Genomic DNA, 23,395 nt, shown 5'->3' with positions numbered 1-23,395 from the left:
AGGTTGCTGGGGCTTAGAAGGCTGTGGGAGTGTTGCAGAGTGGAGCTGGTGAGGTATTGTAATCAGAACAGTACCTGACAGGGTAGGGCCAAGAGGAGGGAGTTGCTACCGAGGGTTTCTAGCCGAGAAACCCAGATCAGTGGTGCGGTTGCACAGACGATCAGAGTAGGGGGCATCTCGACACCGGCAAAAGGATTTCCAGGAGGGAAACCGAGACTCAGAGCGAGTTAGATCGAGAACTTCTAGGAGGGAAGTAGAAGAGCATCATGGCACTACACGAAGTAAGAGGCCAGGACAGGCTAGACGGAGCATCAAACTTCGCAGTTTGGAAGGCTAGAATCTTATCCGTACTTGACAGAAATCGTGTCAAGCACTTCGCCTTGAAGACGATAGCTATCCTAGTCGACCCAAATGATAACGACACGTACGAGGAGGCAATGGCGAGGGCCAAGAGCATCATTCTTAATGGGGTCAAGGACCATGTAGTACCACACATTGCCGAGAAGGAAATGGCATATGAGATGTGGGAGGCCCTTAAGAAATTGTATGATCATACTTCTGTGTAGAGAAGAATGTTACTAGAAAATCAGCTAAGGTCGTATCAGATGAAGAAGGGAGAACTGATTGACACCTTCCTCGGAGGACTGAATGAGATCTGAGCTCAGTTGACTGCTATAGAAGCCACGCCGGATCAGGAATTGATGGTGAGGACAACCCTGAATGCTGTCTCAGAAGACTGGGAGGTATTTGTCCAGAGTATACTGGGTAGAGGGACACTTCGACCTTGGGATGAGATGTGGGCGGCTATTCGCCAAGAAGAGATCAGACGACAGTCAAAGGCAGGGAATAGCAGTAAGGGGATCAAAGTCAAGTAGCAGGAGGAAGATGTTGCCCTAGCATCTGAGGGAAAGCAAGAAAAGCGAAAGAAGAAGGATCTCTCCAAGATCAAGTGCTTCCACTGTGGGGAGCTGGGTCATTATGTGACCCAGTGTCCAAGGAAGAAGAGTAAGGGAGAGTCTTCTGAGACTAAGGCAGTGCCAGCAAGGACAGAGAAGGAAGTGTTGATAGACGATGATTGTGCCATGAGTGCACACACACCTGTTGAGCGGAAGTGGGGAGACATCGAGCTGTAGTCAGGTAGACTACAGGTGATGAGGGGTAGGATCCTCGAGGTACCCAGCCTCTTGGATTAGACCTTGCTACGGGAGTTAGTAGCAGGAATGGCTGATGTGGGTAGAGATGGATGTGGATGGAGCAGTAGAGAGAGCTACAGTGCAGGTGTCCTGAGACAGCGCGAGGCTAGTACGCTGCAGCAGTGCGAGAGGCAAGGGAGTGTTGCACCAGTGAAAAATGACACAGAGAGGTGTGCAACGGTGCGAGATGCAGGGAGTTGTTGCAGCAACGTAGAGGTCAGAGAGGGAGCACTTGTCAGCGGCAGAGGGAGCTTCAGCATCAAGAGGGGCTCTAGCCCAACAGAGAGGTCAGAGTTGGGAGATCAGTTACTTCTCAGTAATTGAGTTGTAGTGCAGTAGTGGGCAACACGATGCAACATGATGAGAGGAGTTGCAGTGCGGATGTAGTTTTGGGAGAAAGGACTAGCAACAACGCGAATGCAGAGGGAGCTATCATACAAATGCAGCAGTGGCAGTGGCAGAACCATGGGCAACAATACAGGATACAACAGTGCAGAGGATGGTGGGTAGTAGGCCTAGCATCAACACAGGGACCGATGCCAGATGATCAGAGTAATATTCAGTGAGGAGTATTGCTAGCACAGTCCTCACTAAGAGGGAGTGTTGATTTGTGGTAGCATCAGATGTGCTCTAGCCACGAAATTTGGTGGAGAGGTTAGGGCACATGAGATCTCCAATACCCAGAATGGGTTCGGGCAGATTCTAAACAGTTTAGGAGATATTAAAATAATTAATATTTTTAATAGAGTCCATAAGTCTAAACTTAGGGAAATCAAAATATTAATGTGGATTAATATGAAACTGTGTTAGAATGGTCCAAAAGACATGGATCAAGCCAGATCTAATCTTAGCCGTTGATTAGGGACTTAATCTCGGCTATTGATATGTCAACGAGAAAAGTATAAGAGGGGGCTTGAGGGTCACTTGGATAGTACACCAGATGATCAATCATTCTATTCTCTAGAGTGGGGTTCGTTAAGAGAGATAGAATTAGCGATTGGAGTTGCAGCTGAGGGGCATTGAGTACAGAGAAACAGAGAGGCAGAGATAGTGCTGGGAGAGCAGTGCAGGAGCGAGAGAGAGTGATGCAGTAGTAGCCAGGGCTCACGCAGAGGCAACCGGGAGCTGCGTAGTGCTTCAGAGAGGCCAGCGTTGTTGATGTAGAGGGCCAAAAGGCCGACGCAAGGCCTCTTGAGGCTGACGCAGACCCATTCAGGGTGACGCAGGGCCAGCGCTGGGTAGAGAGGGGCTGACTCAGTCTAGAAAGATAGATGCTAGGGTTTCTGGGGCAGATTGGAGCCGAGGAGCTGCCGAAAGGTTTATTCGGGGTTTCAGCAGGGACATTTGTCTCAAACTGAGAGGTATTACTGCCAAGGAAATTCTCTGTTGGGTAAGCCGGATTTGGCACCCAGATTGTACTCTGAAATTGCTTAATAAGAAAACCCTCAGATAGCTCCATCGGTTTTCCCGCATTGGGTTTTTCCGGGGACATTGGTCCAAAAATAACAGTGTCATTTGGTGTGATTGTTTCTGTTTTCTTCAGTTGTTGATCTGTAATATGTTGAGCATGCACTAGTGTTTATTTTTAGTATTTACATTGTAAATAACTTGTTAAGTAACGAAACAAGTAGGTAGGATTAAATCAGATAAAGTGCATAGAGGGTTTCTAACTGGTAGACTTAGAAACTTCAACAAACACAAGATGTTTGGCTTTCTGCCAGGACCAAAACCTCTCCCTCTTGGAGAGGAAAACCCATATAGAATTCTTCTTATAGAGATTCCATTTGACGAATACCAAGACCTTGACCCTTGATCTACAAGGCCACTCGAAGATCAAGACACCAATCCTCTTCTTGTTGTTGAGATCATCATCATCACTGTTGCTTCATGGAGGTCATCATTACTGCACCTTCACTGAGATATTCATTCTAACAACGAGATCATGAATGTTGCTCCATTGTTACATCTTCACTGAGATATTCATTGTTCTTTTACTGAGATCATATCTTCACTTGAATCATCACTAGTAACATGAATACTTGTTACTATGTCTTCATAAAATAGAGACTGAGATTATAACTTCGTCCAGATTGTATGCTGTGTCAAAGCATATTATTGTGAGATCTATTCATCATGAATATACCAAGACTGAGTATGCTTCTGTGAGATCATCGAGATTCTTCTCATCATAGTTAAGCTGAGACTCGATTATGCCGAGACAGAGATTATGTCGAGATAGTAGTCATAATTATGCATTCAGAAAGAATGCCGAGACAGGGTATGCTGAGAGTATATTACCTCGATCTTCTTTATTGCAAATACGTTGAGACAGTAGCTGTGACTAGATAGCATGTCGAGAGTGCACTGCGAGATTACTTAGATCAGAGACTGCGTTTAGTATGCCGAGTGTGAGTGTGTTCTCTGCCTGCACTGAGAGCCTCATTATATTACCCATCCGAAGGACAAAGACCTTCTGAGATTGCGAGGTCTTAGGATTGTCCTCACTCACTGTGATTACCATCGAAAACTTCAGAGATATCCGAGATTATGTTCTGTACCCACAAAGAATCACAAAGAAAAATCTGAGATATCTTCCTTATCTTTTGCGGATACCCCAACTGGGTATATATAGTGGTTTGCCCTCCATATTTAGCCGACCTGAGCCAGTGAAGAGTTGTGTCTACAATGCAAGCCGACATGACATCCTTTAATTCGATTTTATAGGCCGACATAATTTCTTTCTTCATCATTTTGCTTGTTGCCTTCATCAAGAGGATTGTGCTTTTCTTGGAGGGTTGATCTAGACACTAGGTTGACTCATAAACATTACATATTTGCTCAAGAAGAGCTCTTTACACATGTCTTTGACTCTTTGACTTTCCTAGGCCTATAGAATGAGCAAGAAACCCATTCTTGTAATTTACAAAAAATAATATTTCTTTTTCTTAACAAGGACAAAGATCAAAATTACATTTGTAAATATCGAACCTAGTTACACTTTCTTCAACACTCACTCTTAACTAAAGAGGTATTTTTAATGGTACTTGGTCATTCTCAATCTGAAGAATTTCTCATAAGATGAATCAGATTGGTAATCCATCTGTATAGCATCATAGTAACCAACATTGTTTATAGCAAGGCCTTGACTAACAACTATATCTCTCATAAGATCACAGCACAATGCTGGTGAGACCAATGATTTATAGACACCTTTATAATTGTCTCTCAAGGTACATACCCACCCGGGTGTTCACTGAGTATGACCTTCTAGGAATATTCGTATCTTGGGTTCCCAACCCTCAAAGAATATCGATCCTCTTGCCTACTCTTATCTTGGATGCCCTACACATCCTTAAAGAGCGTCGGATGCCAGATGATTACCCAATCCTCCATTCTTTCTTCCTAGGTGAAGACAAGAATGTTGTGTCTATTCATGGCCTTCACCTAGACTTACGACTATTAGTCCTGATCTAGTGCATGACACATGAGATAGAAAAACAGAACTATCACTCCCTCTTAATCAGGGGTGATCTAATCCAAGCTCCCTTTTGATCAAGGACCTGTCAGAGCTCCCTCTTAGCTACGGACTCTTCTATAAATCAACAACTTCTTTGTGGGTCCTTCAGCTGCTTGATCAACTTCTCTCCTTGATGTCATGAAAGTTAGTTGAGATTCTTTCTTGTAGGGCAACAGTCATCGATCACTTTCTTCCTTAGTTCATCATGTCATTCCTTTCTTCATGGAAAGTGGCCTTCTTCATATTTGGAACCTTCGTCATATGACTACTTCTTTCTCATCATGCTTCTTCCATTCATCACATGAATGCTAGTTGTACTTGTAAGTAGCCTTGCATGAACTTATCCAGATATTATTCAAAAAATCAAATATATCATTAAATCAAATCGTACCTTACTAGGTGGCTCTTCATCATGACAACTTTCTGTAGGTATCAACATCTTGCATTCATGTTGACACATCTCCCAGAGATATCCATTGTCAAGGGTCTAAATCTTTTCCATCAGAGTTTTCATATCTTTCCGGGAGATTTTATAGTCAAGTCTTCTTGATCTTTGGGATGTTGATTGCCTTCATCAGGGTGACATATCTCACGATCTCTTCCTTCCTTACACATTCCTTTCTTAGGTGCCCTTTAATTAGAGTTTCTTAGTTGTGATAAACCACCTCATACTTCATATGAGGATATATTATGTTGATTTCATCTAGTGTAACTTATGCATTCCTGCATCCTTTTAGAGGAGGAGATCCTTTTTCCTCTCGATCATGCTTCTTAAGATAGAAGTAATGATCCATGTTACCTGCAACCATATGACATGACATTATAATATTAAACACAAGCATACATACCTTATTTTACCTTCAGGTCATCGAGGCTTCTTCCAGCAGCTTCCTTGATTGAAGAGATCTTCAATCCCTTGATTTGCTTCATGTCATCACATCATCATCTCATGGATTCCATAAGTTGGAGTTCTTGTTGAAACACTTGCTCATTCTCTAGATTAGTGAACCCTACGACGAGGATTCCAAGAGCTATATCCTTCATGTTTAACTGCCATGGATTTAGTCCTTCATGATTCCCAAGGTGTTGTCACGAGCTCTTGTTTCTAATGTTTCCATGATGCATCTTAATATCATGGTCATATCTAGAGATTTAGGAGCTTATGATAGGACCCCTTTTGTGAGGGAGGCCATCTAATCATAGTGGAGATCTGTTGCTCCCTCTTTCCTTGGTCCTTTTCTTCAACTTCCTCCATCTTTCCGGCGATATGAGCTTGCTTTTCACAATCTTTCCATAACACTGCTTTGTCTTGCTTGAGGACCAAACCTCCCTTCCCTTTCTGCAAATGTTTGAGTCCTTTAACCTTCAAATTGTCTTTCTCTATTTAGCATAGAGATCACAAATTGTTGAATAAGGTAACCTTCTTGTTTATGAACATTTGTTGCCTTGTTCATCAATTAAAACAATGAGGACTGTCTCCTTATCATCTTTCCTAGATCTCTCAATTGAGATCTCATGAAGATATTCCTTCATTCTTTGATACCTTCAACCATGTCTAAGTGATATGACCTTCTTCACTGCATTTCATATATCTCTTTTATGTCTCTTTTCTTGCTATGTAGGGATGAGAGGACCTTAAGAGTTCCTTCTCATGAATTCAAAGGAGAGCTTTTTCTTGATATGTTCACTAACTTCTTTTATCTATGAGGATTATGACAGTCCTCCTAATTTCATGCAGGGACTTTTGATGACCTATCCAACCTATAGATCTCCTTGCAATCGTGAAGTCAAATAACCAAATTTGATTATAAAAATGAGAGATACTTACTTGACAAGTGAAGATGAACTCTTCTACTTGATCACTTTGATGGTTGTTGGAGAAGATGTATTGGAGTTTTCCTCTTGGTTGATCTTCTCTTTGATGGAAAGCCTTTCTTCAATGGAAAAGGTTGCTCCTTTTGATGAGGATGCTCTGCTGCTTTCCTTCGATGATTTTCTTCTAGGGCAAGGAAATGATCCTTGCTTTTATAACCTTGAAGATGATAAAAATGCTTTTTCTCCTTCAATATGCTTTGCCTTCTTTTGTAGTGTAGATCAGGATTGCTGTTGTACACTGTCTCCTTGATTACATAGACAAAAACCCTTGCTAGTGTGGACTGTTGTTGTTGATTGCTAGGGTTTGATCAAGATCAAGGTTTGTTTCTTCAATGCAGATCTTGATATCCTTCAGCTTGCTTTGATGTCCTGCTAGAAACTTGATCCTTGAATGTCTCTTTAATGACCTTCCTTTGATTTAGACTGTAACCATAACTCTGATACCATGTTGAAGAATCTAGGGCCAATGTAGTATTAATGTGATTCTTCTTGACTTGATAATTATTTGTGAGGTGTTTTAACTTTTCTTCTTAACATAGTCTTCATTTGTTATTATTAGAGTGTGTCTTCGTTAGTTCATCAAATAGCTACCAAAACAAAGAGACAAGAACACAAGATGTTTGGCTTTTTGCCAGGGCCAAAACCTCTCCCTCTTGGAGAGGAAAACCCACACACAATTCTTCTTATAGAGATTCCATTTGATGAATACCAAGACCTTGACCCTTGACCTACTAGGCCACTCCAAGATCAAGACACCAATCCTCTTCTTGCTGTTGAGATCATCATCATCACTACTGCTTCATGGAGGTCATCATTACTGCACCTTCATTGAGATATTCATTCTAACTATGAGATCATGAATGCTGCTCCATTGTTACATCTTCACTGAGATATTGACTGTTCTTTTACTGAGATCATATCTTCACTTGAATCATCACTAGTAACATGAATACTTGTTACTATGTCTTCATAAAACAAAGACTGAGATTATAACTTCGTCTAGATTGTAGCTGTGTGAAAGCGTATTACTGTCAGTTCTATTCATCATGAATATACCAAGACTGAGTATGCTTCTGTGAGATCATCATCGTAGTTAAGCTGAGACTTGATTATGCCGAGACAGAGATTATGTCGAGACAATTGTTATAATTATGCGTTTAGAAAGAATGCCGAGACAGGGTATGCTGAGAGTATATTACCTCGATCTTCTTTATTGCAAATAGCTAGCAAATTATTCCGACCCTAACAATTTATATCTCATAAATTAATTATTTATAAATAATATTGGTATGATTAGATAATTAATTTATGATATCAAAACTAATTATTTACAGATAATATTATTATTATTAAATAATCAATTGATGATATCATAATAAAACATTTAATTACTACATGACAGCTAGTTTCAGTCTAAATAGTAAACCATTGGATTAGTCAAACCATAACTATTCTAGATAATATAAAATTTAATATTATTTAATAATAAATTCATATTATCGAAATGTAATAAATAATTAATATTAAACCACTATATAACAGCTAGTTTCTAACTAAATTATTAAACAATTCAACTAATTAATGACTATTTTTCAACTAATTAACAACTATTTTTTCAACGGCTAACTCTGGGCAATGATGCATCTCTGTTATTTATTCACTTTGGTCGACCGCTTTCTCACCTTGTCTTGAGGATGAACCACATTAGTTGGTTCAAAACGTCGACCAAATCCTAACGATGTGATTAATCTGAAAGAAAAAAAATATTTTTTTCTTGACAAGTACAAAGATCAAAATTACATTTGTAAATACTGAACCTAGTTACACTTTTTCAACAGATATGTCATCATAAATAATGCTTGAGAGAAAGGGAGGACCAATCTTAACCTCATCCTCCTTGTTGGTGTCGTAAATGGGAGCACAATCAAAGTGAGGACCAACAATTTCCTATTTCTTCTTTTCAATATGGAAATAATCTTCAATGTCATCTTTCAAGGGGCTAACAGGATCACCCTCCTCAAGGTTCTCAAAAGGAGAGTCATCAAGAGTAATATCCTTGAGAAAGGTATGGTTAGTTTCAACTTCACTTTCCATAGACTCATCCTTCCCAACATTTGTGTTCTTAAAATCCTCTTTTTCATCATGTAGACCCAAAGAGGTCTCATCTTCCCGCTCATCACTTAGATCCTCAAGGTTATCTCCAATCTCTTCATTTTCATTTACTGGGGACATGAAATCTCTCTTCTTCTTTGCTTACCTTATCGAAGGGATCCTCAAAGCTCAAATGAGCTTAGCTCCCCTTGCTTTCTTGATTAGGATTACTTTGATTGGTCCATTTCTTCACGAAGACATCCTCGAATTGATCAAAATATTCAATACTTCTTGGAGGGAGGTTGACAAACTAATCCCTAGCCTTATCCTCAAGTGACAATGCAAAGAACATCATGAAGATATCATAGTCATGCTCATTAGGCATCCATAAGATACATTCCCATATAAAGTCAAGCATATATTTCTTGGCATCGACACTATTTCCACCAAACTTGGGCAACCATTCATAATGCTTAGCAATTAATAGGCGCGGAGGAACGAGAGAGGCCCTTAAGTTCAGTGCCTTAAATGAATTTAGGCGTTGAATGACATCTTCAACCACCTTTAGTTTGAGCTTCTCTTGTGCCAAGAAGCAGTCAACTAAAGTGGATATAGAAGGGATACTTTTAGGCTTGCATGATTTTTCAAGCCAGCCCCTAGGTGCGGTCTCAATAGAGATGAGGAATTAAGGAATCTGAACATCTTCATGAACGATGTTGGCCTTGGAGATATATGCCATGAAACTAGCCACATGGTCAATTGCTGAAGATGGGTCATCATCAAACCTAGGCAAGATTTCCCCATGATCACAATTAATGGCATTTAGGTATCCCGAGATCCATTTAATATCCAATGTTGGATTTCTTGCTGTCCAATCCCACATAGTTTTGAATATTCTATAGGGAGCATATGTGGAGTTGGTAGGGTGATTGAAATTTCCTTTACAAATGCTTGCTTCACCCTACAAGCATTGACTTTGAAGTTTAATTCCTCCAATGGAGTCGCCAATATTGATATGTATGTTGATTTCTAGTAGCATCGAATGTGCTCTAAGTCTCAAAATTTGGAGGGAGGCTTAGATACATGCATTCTCCAATACCCAGAAATCGTTTTGGGAAATTCCACCCGGAGATAATTTTATTAAAATAATTAATTATTTTTAATGGGACCCTAAGTCTAAACATAGGAAATTAAAATAATTAATGGCTATTAATCTAAACTGTGGGTGAAACTTCTAGAAAAGGACAAGGATCACGCCATAATGATCTGAGCCATTGATTAGAAGTTAATTTGGGTCGTTGGTTGTTCAACAGAAAGATATAACAAGAGGCTTGAGGGGCACTTGGAGAACACATCGAGTAGAGTTCAGAAGATCGAATTTCTAAAGCAGAGCAGCTGCTGGTGAGAAATTCGAAGTGAGCTTTTGCAGTGAGGGGATGGGATAGTTCCGGTTAGAGATTTCTCTTGATCCGGGAATACTTAGCAGAGGAGGCAGAGAGAGATTCAGGAGAGGCAGGGCCACGCAGAGGCATCGCAAAGCCTTGAGGAGGTCCGAAAATTTGTTGGAGGAATCGATTTCAGAGGCCAAAAGCTGAGGTGTGAGATCGGGAGGTGAAAATCAAAGTTCCTAGGCAACAAATCGATCAACAGAAAGGGTGACACAGTCCCTAGAGGTTGTGACGCGGGGCTGACGCAGTGACTATGCAGAGCCAGTTAGGGGCCGTTCATTCAGTGGCTAGATCAGTCAGACCTCCAGTGATAGTGTGAGGTAATCTCACTTATCTCTCTATCAACGATATTCTCTTTAATGGATAGCTAGGAAGGCATCCAGAGATTTTATTCAGAAATTAGTTCTGCGTAATAATAAAACCCTCAGAGCTGCTACACCACTTTTCCCACACTGGGTTTTGCTAGGACATTTGTCTAAAAATAACTGTGTAGATGTGTTGTATTTCTTTCTTGTTCAGTTTCTTGTTTTCGTATTTTATTTAAATGGTGAAGGCTGTAGTGTATTCGTTTCAGTGTTTATTGTAGGAAACAGTGAATAATTTTGTTCAATAATTAACAAATAGGAGAATTGTAATCAGTTTTTTGGAGAATCTTCGGCGAAAATCACATAGAAAAATTTATGTCGACGCGTTTCGAACCATCCAGTGTGGTTCATCATCAGGACAAGTTGAATGAGCAAATCTCATTTAGCACATTAAATAGACAGGGCAGAGAATCCATGACTCAACGGCTAAAAATAACAGCTAGAAATGACATGATAATGGCTAGTTTGACCAAGATAAAGGGAAAGTAATAATAATAATATTATTATTATTATCAATAATATTTTCTTTTAAAATTAATAATACGTAAATCAAAAAGTAATAATTTCAAATATGTTGAAAAAATTAAAATGAATTAAATTAAAAATTATATAAAATGAACTACTTTTAAAAAATATTTAATAGTTAGTTATAAACTCAAACATATTATAATTATTATTAATAATATTTTCTTTTAAAATTAAAATTAATAATAAGTAAATTAAAAAATAAATAATTTCAAATATGTTGAAAAAATTAAAATGAATTAAATTAAAAATTATATAAAATAAATTACTTTTAGTTTTTTTAAAAGTTAGTTATAAACGTCAAACATAAAGTAATGAATGCTCATAAAAATAAATAAATAAATAAATAAATAAATAAGAACAAGAAAAATATTACCATAATAACAATTAATTTAAGGAACCAAAAGTATAATAGTTTTATATTAAAAATTAGATTAATTTTAAAATTAATTTTTATGAATTAAAATACGATTAATATGATTAATTTTAAAATTAGATTAATTTTAAAATTAATTTTTATGAATTAAAATACGATTAAAAACCCGTTAAAGAGGATCTCCAGGATTGTGGCCCATGCCATTAAAACCAGTGACTCAGTGAGTCCCCTGCACCATAAACTCATTGAGAGCAATCCTATCACGCCTAGAATCTATGGGCTCCCTAAAATCCATAAGGAAGGAGCTCCCCTTAGGCCTATCGTCAACACCATTGGAGGTCCTACCTATCTTCTTGCTAAGTTTCTTGCCTTGAAGCTTAAGCCCTTAGTTGGTCATACTCCGTCCTTCGTTAAAGACTCGACTTCCTTTATTGAGGAGCTCAAGGACATCAAGCTTGACTCTTGTGACATTCTGGTCAGTTTTGATGTTGTTTCCCTCTATACTTGCATCCCTATTAATGAGGCCATGGACGTGATCTACCGTCTAATTGATCCTGATACCGCTCGGTTAGTTGAGATCTGCCTCACCTCTACCATTTTTAGTTTTGAAGGAGAGTTCTTTGAGCAAACTTGTGGGGTTTCCATGGGCTCCCCCCTATCCCCTATTGTTGCTAATCTTTTTATGGAGGATTTTGAATATAAGGCTCTGAACTCAGCCCGTCTCCTACCCAAGCTCTGGAAAAGGTATGTAGATGACACGAATGTCATTTGGCCTCATGGCCAAGAGGAGTTAGATCTCTTCTTTGATCATCTCAATAGTCAATCCTCGGCTATTAAGTTCACTAAGGAACAAGAAGTCGATGGTTGCCTCCCTTTCCTTGATATTCTTATCTCTAAGAATGAGGATGGTTCCCTCTCCCACCGAGTGTTTCGCAAGAAAACTCATACGGAGCAGTATCTTCATGCTAGTTCCCATCATTTCCCGGCCCAGAAGTTGGGGGTTCTCAACACCCTTGCAACTCGTGCCTTAAGGATCTCTGACAAGAATAGCTTCGATGAGGAAAAATCCCATCTCCTTGATGTCTTTGTCGAGAATGGTTATAGCAGACACTTGGGACATAAGGCTTTCCTCAAAGCAGCTAAGAATTCGTTTACCAGGAAGGAGCCTAAAGAGCGAACTCCTGGAGTCCATCTTCCGTATGTTCAGGGGACCACGGATAAGATTGCGAGGGTTCTTAAGAAGCATAATATCCCCGCAACGTTTAGGCCTCTGAACACCATTCGTAAATCCCTAAGATCTGTAAAGGATCCCATCGACCCCAAAGACATGAAAGGGGTTTATATTATTCCTTGTTCTTGTGGAACCCCCTATATTGGTGAGACTGGTCGCTCCATTAATCAAAGGATTAGTGAGCACGCGGCTGACCTAAAGCATATGAGAACTAAATCTTCCGCGTTAGCAGAACATGTAGAGAAAACCAATCATCATGTCTGCATCGAGGAGGCTAGTGTGATTGCTAGAGTGTCTCAATTCCATCACCGGAAATTTAGGGAAGCCCTTGAGATTGAAAAAAGGCCGATCAATCTGAATAGAGAGGATGGCTGGAAGATTAGTAGTTGCTGGGTCCCAGCCCTCTCCTCCTAGTTGTTTGCCTTCTTTCTCTCCCTTAATTTTTGTTTTTTATTAAGTTTGTGTTTTCTATCAATTTATTTATTTATTTATTATTATTAATAATATATATATATATATTATTTTTTTTTTTTTTTTTTTTTTTTAACTTTATCTATTTATTTATTTATCTATGTTATTATTATTATTATTTATCTATTATTTATTTTATTATTTATTTTAAACTTTGTGTTTCAATTTTGATTTAATTATAATTTTTTCACTAATATTAATTTCATATTAGTTAATTAATTTAAACTATTAATGGTTCTTAATATATTTAGTTTTATTTATAATTATGTATTTTACTTATTAATTTTTGTAGTTCTTTGCCTATTAATCGTATTTTAATTCATAAAAATTAATCTTAAAATTAATCTAATTTTTAATATAAAACTATTATACTTTTGGTTCCTTAAATTAATTGTTATTATGGTAATATTTTTCTTGTTCTTATTTATTTATTTATTTTTACGAGCATTTATTACTTTATGTTTGACGTTTATAACTAACTATTAAAAAAACTAAAAGTAATTTATTTTATATAATTTTTAATTTAATTCATTTTAATTTTTTCAACATATTTGAAATTATTTATTTTTTAATTTACTTATTATTAATTTTAATTTTAAAAGAAAATATTATTAATAATAATTATAATATGTTTGAATTTATAACTAACTATTAAATATTTTTTAAAAGTAGTTCATTTTATATAATTTTTAATTTAATTCATTTTAAATTTTTCAACATATTTGAAATTATTACTTTTTGATTTACGTATTTTTTTTTTTTCTATATAATACTACCTAAGCACCCACGGGGGATTTGAACCGGTGACCTATCGCAAGGAGTGCCTTAACAGTGCACCCATTCACCGTCAATCCAAAGCCTCGTGGGCTTTGATTTACGTATTATTAATTTTAAAAGAAAATATTATTGATAATAATAATATTATTATTATTATTATTAATTTCCCTTTATCTTGGTCAAACTAGCCGTTATCATGTCATTTCTAGCTGTTATTTTTTAGCCGTTGAGTCATGGATTCTCTGCCCTGTCTATTTAATGTGCTAAATGAGATCTGCTCATTCAACTTGTCCTGACGATGAACCACACTGGATGGTTCGAAACGCGTCGACATAAGTTTTTCTATGTGATTTTCGCCGAAGATTCTCCAAAAAATTGATATGGATCACAGAAGTCTCAGTTCAATAATGTAATCAGTTGCTGCAATAGGAATTTGGGCATCCAAATTTTCACAATGTCAATATGTCATATGGGGGAACAAAACACACGTCTCCTGTCCCCGACAACGGTGCTAAAATGTTACCCCTCAAATTAGCAGGGGTCTTAAAAGGGGAGCCTAGAGGGGAAACTAGTAGGTCAAGGGCAACAATGTAGCAATAGCCCACTATCACCTCAGCTAAAGCTCCCTACTCTTTATGGACTTTCATCGATAGGAGGAGACCCGATATGAAAGGAATCACCTAGATAAAGGGTCAATGAAAAGGGAAAGGGTGATTCCTAAAGAGGCCTAGTCACAAGAGAGGTCCAATATATGGCTTGCTTGCCTAAGAGGAAAAATGAAAGGCTCTCTAAGAAGGGCCAAGAGGGTCTTAGGGGTTAGGTGTTGGGAATGACACTCCTTAAAGAGGGACCTAGCCCTAAAAAGCCTTATGAAGGCTTGGTTTTCAAATGGTTATTGAAGAATTACCTTCTAGAAGTTATGGGACCACACGGGACCAAGTGGACCCCAGGTTGGGTCAAGGGGGTAGGATTGAGCAACCAATGATGTGCTTGACCCAATTAGGGAGGAGAAGGGGATCAAAGAAAGAATTTTCAATGAAGGGTAATGCAATGATCCTAATGAGGTTACTAGCATAAGGAAACCAAGGGAAAAATTCGGTCTCAGAGCTAGGGCTTTGGATATCTCGGGATCCAACCGTTAGAATGGCTTCAAATTTGGAGTACACCTTGGAGACTCACTAGCGCAATGGATGCCAAGAGATCGAAATTTTTGAGTGGATGGTTTGCAAGAAATTCGATGCCCTAGGAGACCTAGTGGGGCTAGACCTAAAAAAGAGGAAGATGAAGGAAAAATACGGTCTTTAAGGTGATCACCAGAGGAGGAACAATGCTTTGTCCTTTGGGAGAGATGGAGTCATGGAAGATTTAGAGTTTGGATTGATTTCTAGTTGTCAAGGAGGCCTAAAAAGCAAATTCTCTAGGCTTTAGGGCTTAATGGAAGCAACGTTAAGGTCATTTACACTTCGTTCAACAATTTTTGGTGACTTATCAAGACAAATTCAACAATATTGTCTCTAGGAACATTCTTTCTTTCAAACATGGCCCATACATGATACAACACTGTTTAGAGATTCAATTTCCACAATTTCATTACAAGAAAAGCAACAAATTAACCCTAGAACAGCGAAAAATCCCAGCATCATGAATGCAACAACATAAATAACAAGAATAACATTGAAATAGTACTTACATGAAAGAAGAATATATCCAATCACCAAGATATGCCAATCATAGAAGCTCCAAGACAAAGAAGATTATCCAAACATCAAAATTCATCCATTCATCCGAAAAAGCTCATCCTCAAAGATAGCGAAAATCTCAGAAGAAGATATGGTCCAATCCAAGTGATGATGAGAGAGTGAGTCAACTCATCGTCTATTTATACAGTGTCTATTGAATTCGATTTAGCTTATTTTGGCCTAATTTAGCCCCTAGAATAATGAGTACTTTTCGAATAACAAGAATAACATTGAAATAGTAATTACATGTAAGAAGAATATATCCAATCACAAAGATATGCCAATCATAAAAGCTGCAAGACAAAGAATATTATCCAAACATCAAATTTCATTCATTCATCCGAAAAATCTCATCCTCAAAGATAGCGAAAATCTCACAAGAAGATATGGTCCAATCGAAGTGATGATGAGAGAATGAATTAACTCATCATCTATTTATACAATGTCTATTGAATTGAATTTAGCTTATTTTGGCCTAATTTAGGCCCTAGAATAACAATTACTTTTGGTGACAAGCCCACCAAACTAGCTCAATAACAAAGGAGTAAGCCTCTCAAGAGGGTCGAATGATCAATAACACGCGTCGTTGGGCCTTGGAGGAGGCCTACTGAATTCCATAGGTGCCATAATGTGAAATACGACCCCAAAAATAGTGGACAAGGGGTTGGCCCCTTGTTCTCCAAGTAATAAACCCGTGGTGCTCCCAAATGGATGCGGGGACACACAAATGTCCTCATGCATCTCCAAACAGATCGAAGATGCCTGTAGACCATTCGTTAATGATATAAGTGATGCCATGTCATGATATAGATCTTGGACCATTTGCCAACTGTATGGGGCAATTGTGGAGCCGATTGGGCATGGTGAAGCAGGTGCATCTTCCTTTTCGAATAGGTGAATCATGAGTAATCTCTGAATGACTCTGGGGATCCATGGAATGCTGTCTGCTGCTGTGGAGGCCCATGGCTCTCTACATCACCCTACATGTGCCAATGTAGCCCTCTGGAGGGTTAGGACCTCGTATAGGGAGACCAAACCCAGAATGGAGACCATCTGTAATCTTGCATAAGATCCAATGCGTCCCCTTGCTCTCCAGTACACCAAGTTATTAAAGAAATCAAGTAAGAGAGTTTACAAACCATGGAAAACAGGTGGGCACTTCATAATGGCATGCTCTTCCATAGTGGGCTTTGGCATGTGTAAATGTCTCCAAGCTCAAAGGGAGGTTAACCAAGCACCCTATTAGGTGGTTTATGCTCCTAATGTAGGCACATCCTTCAAATTGTGGTGGTAAGTGATAAAGTGATGGAACATAGTAGGGGATGCAGGGGAAAACATGGGTCACATGCCATGGTACAAGGGTAGCTAATGAAAGGGAAGCCCATACTTGGGTAAATGATGGGTAGGAGGGACAAATCGTGGTACATGAGTTACCCCGACATTGTTTTTTCCACCCTTCATCATATGGCTTTTTCCTTTTGTGATTTTTCATTGGTTAACTACTTGGGGCTCAAAGGAATGAGAGCATGTTGTGTAAAGTATAGCAGTGGATACCCCCTTTAAGATGGGGCAGTTCATTGACCACTAGGGGTTGGGACAATCATGGGTTCCGGAATGATAGAGGAGGCTCATCTAGGGCCTATAGGAAGTAGAAATAGGGTGATGGCCGTGGAAGGGGGTAGAGTTCATGTATTCGCTTTTGCCCACGTGCTAAATGTGTTTGTCCCGACCATCCTTTGCATTTTGTGGTACAATTTCCTGTTGAATGTGGCTAATTATGCTTTTCCTTTTCTTTGCTTTTGCATCAACATACGGGCATCGTTCCAGGCCTGACCCAAGGTGTGGGCAAAGGGGATGGGGTGGTTGACCCTTTGTGGACCCAGTGGAGGAATGTGGATCCAGGTGGGAGGAGTGATGAATGGGATTATAATGAGCGAAAGGGGGGTGATATATGTGGATCAGGGAGTGGGACCGTGCAACCAAAATTTGGGTTTCCCATGTAGTACCATCCCTAAATCCCAAATGTTAGTAAAAGAGATCTCACAGGACTAGGGTCCAAGGTTAACATCCGAAAGAGAACTAGGGGACAAGAGCATAGACATAGTCCACTCTTTTCGCCAAATCCCCCCATTAATCCATGCCCAAGAGTTTCCATGATTAGTAAATTAAAATACTCAATCACGAAATGACAAGGTATACCTTTAGGTTTGGGAGGCCCACCTTTAAACATACGATCATGACGGATGGGTGAGGGACCACATGGCTGGCTCAGGTGGTAGAGAAATGGCACAATGAGCTAGTTGGTGGCTGCAAGGGGTTGCTCGTTGCTAGCTGAGGAACATCATGGACAAATTTTTTCTCCTAGGGATATCACCCATAAAATGGTGGGTAACAAAGTCCTATTCTTGGTGGGAAACTCATGGGGCAACATGACCTCCTCTACAACAATTAGCCATGAGGCTCTCTTAGGTTACTTCATCCTCTTGTTGCGAGAGGAATTGGAGCACATATAGGAATCTGTATAGTTTGAAGAAGAGTAGGCTTGAGCAGTCTAGGTCAGAGACAATGGTGCACACCAACTTTTGTCTTATTTACAGGTAGAGGGAGGAGTGGTTGAAGGGAAAGACAAAGATGTGGGGTGTGTTTCCTGATGATATTGGTTTGGACAGCAGTGTTGAGTTGGCATTGGCCAACGTAAATCTTAATGACCTAGTGCTAGAGCTTGTCATTTTTGATGATGGTGATACTCTTGAGCAACGTTGCAGGAAGTGCCCCCCCCCGGATCCTAGGCCGGAATCGCGCTCCGTACGGAAGCGTTCCGGAAGCGCCCCAGGAAGCGCGATTCCAAAAAATCCGAAGCGCGATTCAGTTTTTTTAAAGCGCTTCCTGGATTTTAGGAAGCGTGGGCCCCGAAGCGCGCTTCGGATGGCGCTTCGGGCCTCCGAAGCGCCACGCTTCGGGCCCGGAAGCGTGCGCTTCACGCAACGCTTCGGAGCGCTTCCTCCAAAACCGCGCGGGCAAGGGAAAATACATCATTTTTTTTAATTTTTTTTTAAAGTTAACTTAACTTAGCAATGAGGGGGTGGGTTAGGGTGAGTTTAGGGTGAGTTTAGGGTGAGGAATGAAAAGAATAAAGCCCCCATTCATTCCTCATTTTCTCACTTTGAGTTTATGAGAGTTGGAGAAGAGAAGAGAGGAGAGGAGAAGAGAAGAGAGGAAAGGAGAGGAGAAGAGAGGAGAGCTTGGAGGAGTGAAGAAGGAGGAGCTAGGAGAAGGAGGAGGAGCTTGGAGCAAGAGCTTGGAGGACTTCATCTACAAGAGCTAAAGAGGTAAGTTCAAACCCCAAACTCCCTTGTTTTTTTGAAAAAAAATTTGTATTTTTCTCCTCCCTCTCCTACTCTTTCCCATTGTTTCTACTTGCTCCTTTATTTACAGGTTGTCCACCACCTATATCCATATTCCAAGATGGTGTTCTTTTGGCTTCTATGTATCATTCCACTCTTGGTTTTAATGATGGCAAGGGTGAAGAATAGAAGGGAAGAAACAGAAGAGGACATTGGTGATGGTCCTAATAGTAGTGACCCAATGTATGATGAGGAGGAAGGGTTTGAAGAGGAAGGGGATGAACTTGAAGGGGACACTGAAACACAAGATGGGAAAGCTACATCAACACCCTTGTGGAACTATGTGACCAAACTTGATGGGGGAAAGGGTGGTGGATCTTACAAATTTGTGTGCCCTCATGGTTGTCATGGAGGAAAACCATATTGTGGTTCATATACCCGTCTGAGGAGGCATCTTTGTGGGGTGCTGGACAGTGATGAAAAAAAGGGTTCTGTGGGGGTACAAATTTGCCCAAACATTTCAACTGAAGAAAGAAGAAAATACATCCAAATAGAGATGGCTGCACAACAAAAAAACAAGAAACCAAAAACTCATTCTGAATCAAGTGCAACCTCTAAATTTGGTAGTTGCTCATCTCCTCATGGTACTTCTGCAACCTCTGGAGGTAGAAGAACAATAGGGGATTTCCTTAATGTTGCTGGGAGGGATGATGTGGATGGAAAGATAGTCCGTTTTCTTTGTGCTTGCGGTGTACCATTCAATGTGCTTCGCTCTCCCTATTGGCATGACATGGTAAAGGCCATCAATGAAGCCCCAAAAGGATACAAGGCCCCCAACTATGAGAAAGCTAGAACAGTGTTATTAGAAAGAGAAAAAGCTAAGGTTCAAAGAGCTTTGACACGTTTTACAAATGAGTGGGTGGATTATGGGGTATCCATTGTATCAGATGGGTGGACAAATATTAGAAACCAACATTTGATAAATGTTCTTGGTGTTTCTTCTAGTGGTGCAGTATTTATTGCATGTCATGACTCCTCCTCCATCAGTGCAACTGCACAAAACATTGCAGATCTCCTATTGAAATCAATCAAAGATGTTGGTCCGAATAATGTGGTTCAAGTGATCACAGATAATGCAGCAAATTGTAAGGCAGCAGGAAAAATTATTGAGCGTACTCATCCAAACATCTTTTGGTCTGGGTGCCTGGTTCACACATTGAACCTTTTGATGCATGATATTGTGAAACACAAAGATTGTGGGTGGATTGCTGAGGTTTACAGGAAAGGGAAGCAGCTCATTAAATTCATCACAGGGCATACAAGGGTAAACTACTTCTATGGCACTTACTCCAAGTTGCAATTGCTTAAAATTGCAAAGACAAGATTTGCTAGTTATTACCTCACCTTTAGGCGGCTAGTGAAGGTGAGACAAGCTTTAACTAATCTGGTATGTGCTGAAACATGGGATGAAATTAACACTGACACAGATGGTGCTAATGCAGTCAAGGACACTGTTCTTGACAGTTACTTTTGGTCACAGGTTAAATATATTTTGCAATTCACCAAACCAATTTATTACATGATCAAGTTTGCAGATTCAGATCGACCAGTAATTGGGGAGGTGTATGAGCAAATGGATAGCATGTTGGGGCAGATTAAAGACATTGTTGAGCCTAGAGATACCACCTTGTACAATTATATTCGTGTAGAGGTGCAAAATCGATGGGAAATGCTAAATATTCCATTGCATGCATTAGCATATGTTTTGACACCTAAATACTATCATCCATCATGGCTTTCAACACCAGCACCTGGGGGGGGAAGCAGGAGAAAACCACATCAAGATCAAGAGGTTCACCAAAAATATATGGCTGCATTGAGTAATTTAATCCCTGATGAGGAGGAGGCTGCATTGGTACGGAGACAGGTGAGCAACTATACGCTCAACACTGGTCCATTTGGGAGCATGCATGCAATTAGAGATCGAGAGACTTTTTCTGCTCTTGAGTGGTGGAACATGCATGGAGGGGGTACTCCACTTCTACAGAGTTTGGCATTGCGGGTGCTATCACAGGTGGTAAACACTTCTTCTGCAGAGAGGTGTTGGAGCTCTTATTCTTTCATCCACAGTGTTAAAAGGAACAGGTTGAGTTTAGACCGGGCAGAGAGCTTGGTTTATGTTCATTACAACTTGCGATTGTTGTCCCATTACTGTGAAGATGCAAAGTCTAATAAAGACTTGTTGATTTGGGACAAGAATCCAGAGGAGCCCAATTTGGAGGATGGAGTGTTGCGATTAGAGCAATTAGAGGATGCTCTTTTCTAGGTATGTCCACTGTGGTATGAATTTTCCAATTTTCCCTTATAAAGCATTTCTCTAATTCAATTATTCATGTTTTTAATTTTTTTGTTAACTAGTGTTTTTTTTTTGCATGAATTTTTTGAGCGATTCTAGGATGATGATGACCGTGTTGATATGCCACCACCCCCACCCCCATCTGGTCCCTTGGTTCCTAGGTTCCATGGTTCAACACCAACAGCAGGGGGTTCTTCTTCATCAGTTTCAGTGCCACGACTTCCACAGGCACCATCTTCTTCATTGCCACCACGTTCTATTCGTGGTGGAAGGAGGAGAGATTAGTAGATATATTCACAATCTACTACTTTTTGTCATAGATTACTCATTAGACTTGTAGACTTGTGAATTTGAATTTTGAACCTTTTTGGCTTGGCGGTGACCAAGTGACATATTTTGTAAACATTATTATTTGAATTTTGGACATGACAAATGTTGACAGTTGCTCACTTGCTAGATAAATCATAATATGCTCTATGTTTTATGTTTTATAATATGCTTAAATGTTTTATGTTTTATAATATGCTTAAAAATTTGATGTATGTTTGTAATAGCTAGAATATAGATGATTGTTGTACATACTAGTAACTACAATGGAATCATGGATGCCATATCTATCTTGATTTATGCAAAAATATGCATGTTTTCATGTCTTCTACAATTAATTTGGTATTTGGGATGTTTGTTTTGAGTATAAATGCAAAAAAATATAAAAAAATATATATATATAGCAGACGCTTCCGCGGACGCTTCGCTTCCTAGATTTTTGGAAAATGACGCTTCCGCGCTCCCGCTTCCGCTTCCGCGCTCCCGCTTCCGCTTCCGCGCTCCCGCTTCCGCTTCCGCGCTTCCGCTTCGCTCCCGCTTCGCTCCTGCTTCGCTCCCGCTTCGTGCAACATTGCTCTTGAGGGGTCATCCTCCACACTAGCAGATGTAGAGATTACATTGGATACAAAAGAGGATGCAGAAAAGAGCAGTGGTGGTACTGATGTTGATTTTGATGTTGATGAGCTATAGGCATAGCCTATAGCCTGCTGGCAGCAGCCTATGAGATTCTTCCTTCCTATTCTATGGTTCCGGGTTCTAGTGTCTACCTTGTTTTGTATTTGCTATTTTCCATTGGCATTCCTAGTCAGGAGTCCTTTGGACTCAGTACCTATGTAATACATTTTGATTTTGATGACTTAATGAGAAAACTGCAGTTTATGGTTAATTTATTGTGTTGATGGTTAATTTCTAGTTGTAAACTTGTATCATTGATGAATCATGATTGTATGCATAATGTTACAAACTTACAATGTACATGTATGAATCTATGATTGAATTTGTTACTTGTATCATCATGAGAATTTGTGTAATATCATAATATGATGTATCTATTAATTTTTTTAATATATATATATATATATATCTGTGTGTGTGTCTGTGTGTCCTGTTCGGGGGGGTCTCCATGTCCCATGTGGGAATCTCATATTTATTAGTGTAATTGAGTACATGAAATTAAATTTGGTTAAAACTTATATTACATGCTTGTTCTCAGTTAAAATGGTTTCAAAGACATGGGTTTTTCTTATGAATTTTCTTTCTCTCCGAATTGCTGTCTTATCTTATGCAGTGATGTTATATACTGAGCTTGCCACAAAAAGAATCAGTACATATTACATGTCTAGGAAGGAGTTGGACCCTTGTAATTTTTAAGTGGTTCAAATAGAACAATTTCTAGACTCTAAAGCTTGGCATGTATTCTTAATTCCTCAGGAGGGCACTGCTGGATTTGTTTGTCTCTCTGCTTCATGATTCAGAAATTGATTCGCACCTGAGTGGGCTTTCCTATCTTCAAATGAAGGTATTTTTTTTTTCTTCGCATTTTTTGAATTGTTGCATGATAAACCATGTATCTCTTAAATTGGTCCAGTGTTGTTGTGATGTGGTCTTTCCTGTATTTGTTTTGAACTCTTTCTTATGCAGAGCTATTTGGATTGATTAGATTTGTGTAAAGATTAAACAAATTCACTTAGACACTGTATAATGCTACTAATGGTGGTTTTCAAGAACCCTTAATACTGATTTAGGGGTCATTAAAAACC

The 23,395-nt window shown here is 39.3% G+C and overlaps 1 protein-coding gene across 1 annotated transcript in view; it reads left to right on the top strand.

Annotated features, from left to right (window-relative positions):
* The window catches only part of LOC149149869 (denosine deaminases acting on tRNA), a 193,254-nt gene that overhangs the window by 132,964 nt on the left and 36,895 nt on the right, over positions 1-23,395 (top strand). Inside the window, exon 5 of the mRNA XM_089442609.1 lies at positions 23,067-23,154. Within this exon, the coding sequence (XP_089298735.1) occupies positions 23,067-23,154 (88 nt within the window). The remainder of the gene's footprint in view (positions 1-23,066; positions 23,155-23,395) is intronic.

This window comes from Pinus tabuliformis, chromosome 9, assembly GCF_031772625.1.
Source record: "Pinus tabuliformis cultivar Carrire ecotype Pingquan chromosome 9, CPIR1, whole genome shotgun sequence".
Taxonomy (NCBI): Eukaryota; Viridiplantae; Streptophyta; class Pinopsida; order Pinales; family Pinaceae; genus Pinus; species Pinus tabuliformis.
Note: the sequence above shows the minus strand (reverse complement) of the source record. Positions and strands in the feature narration are given on the sequence as shown.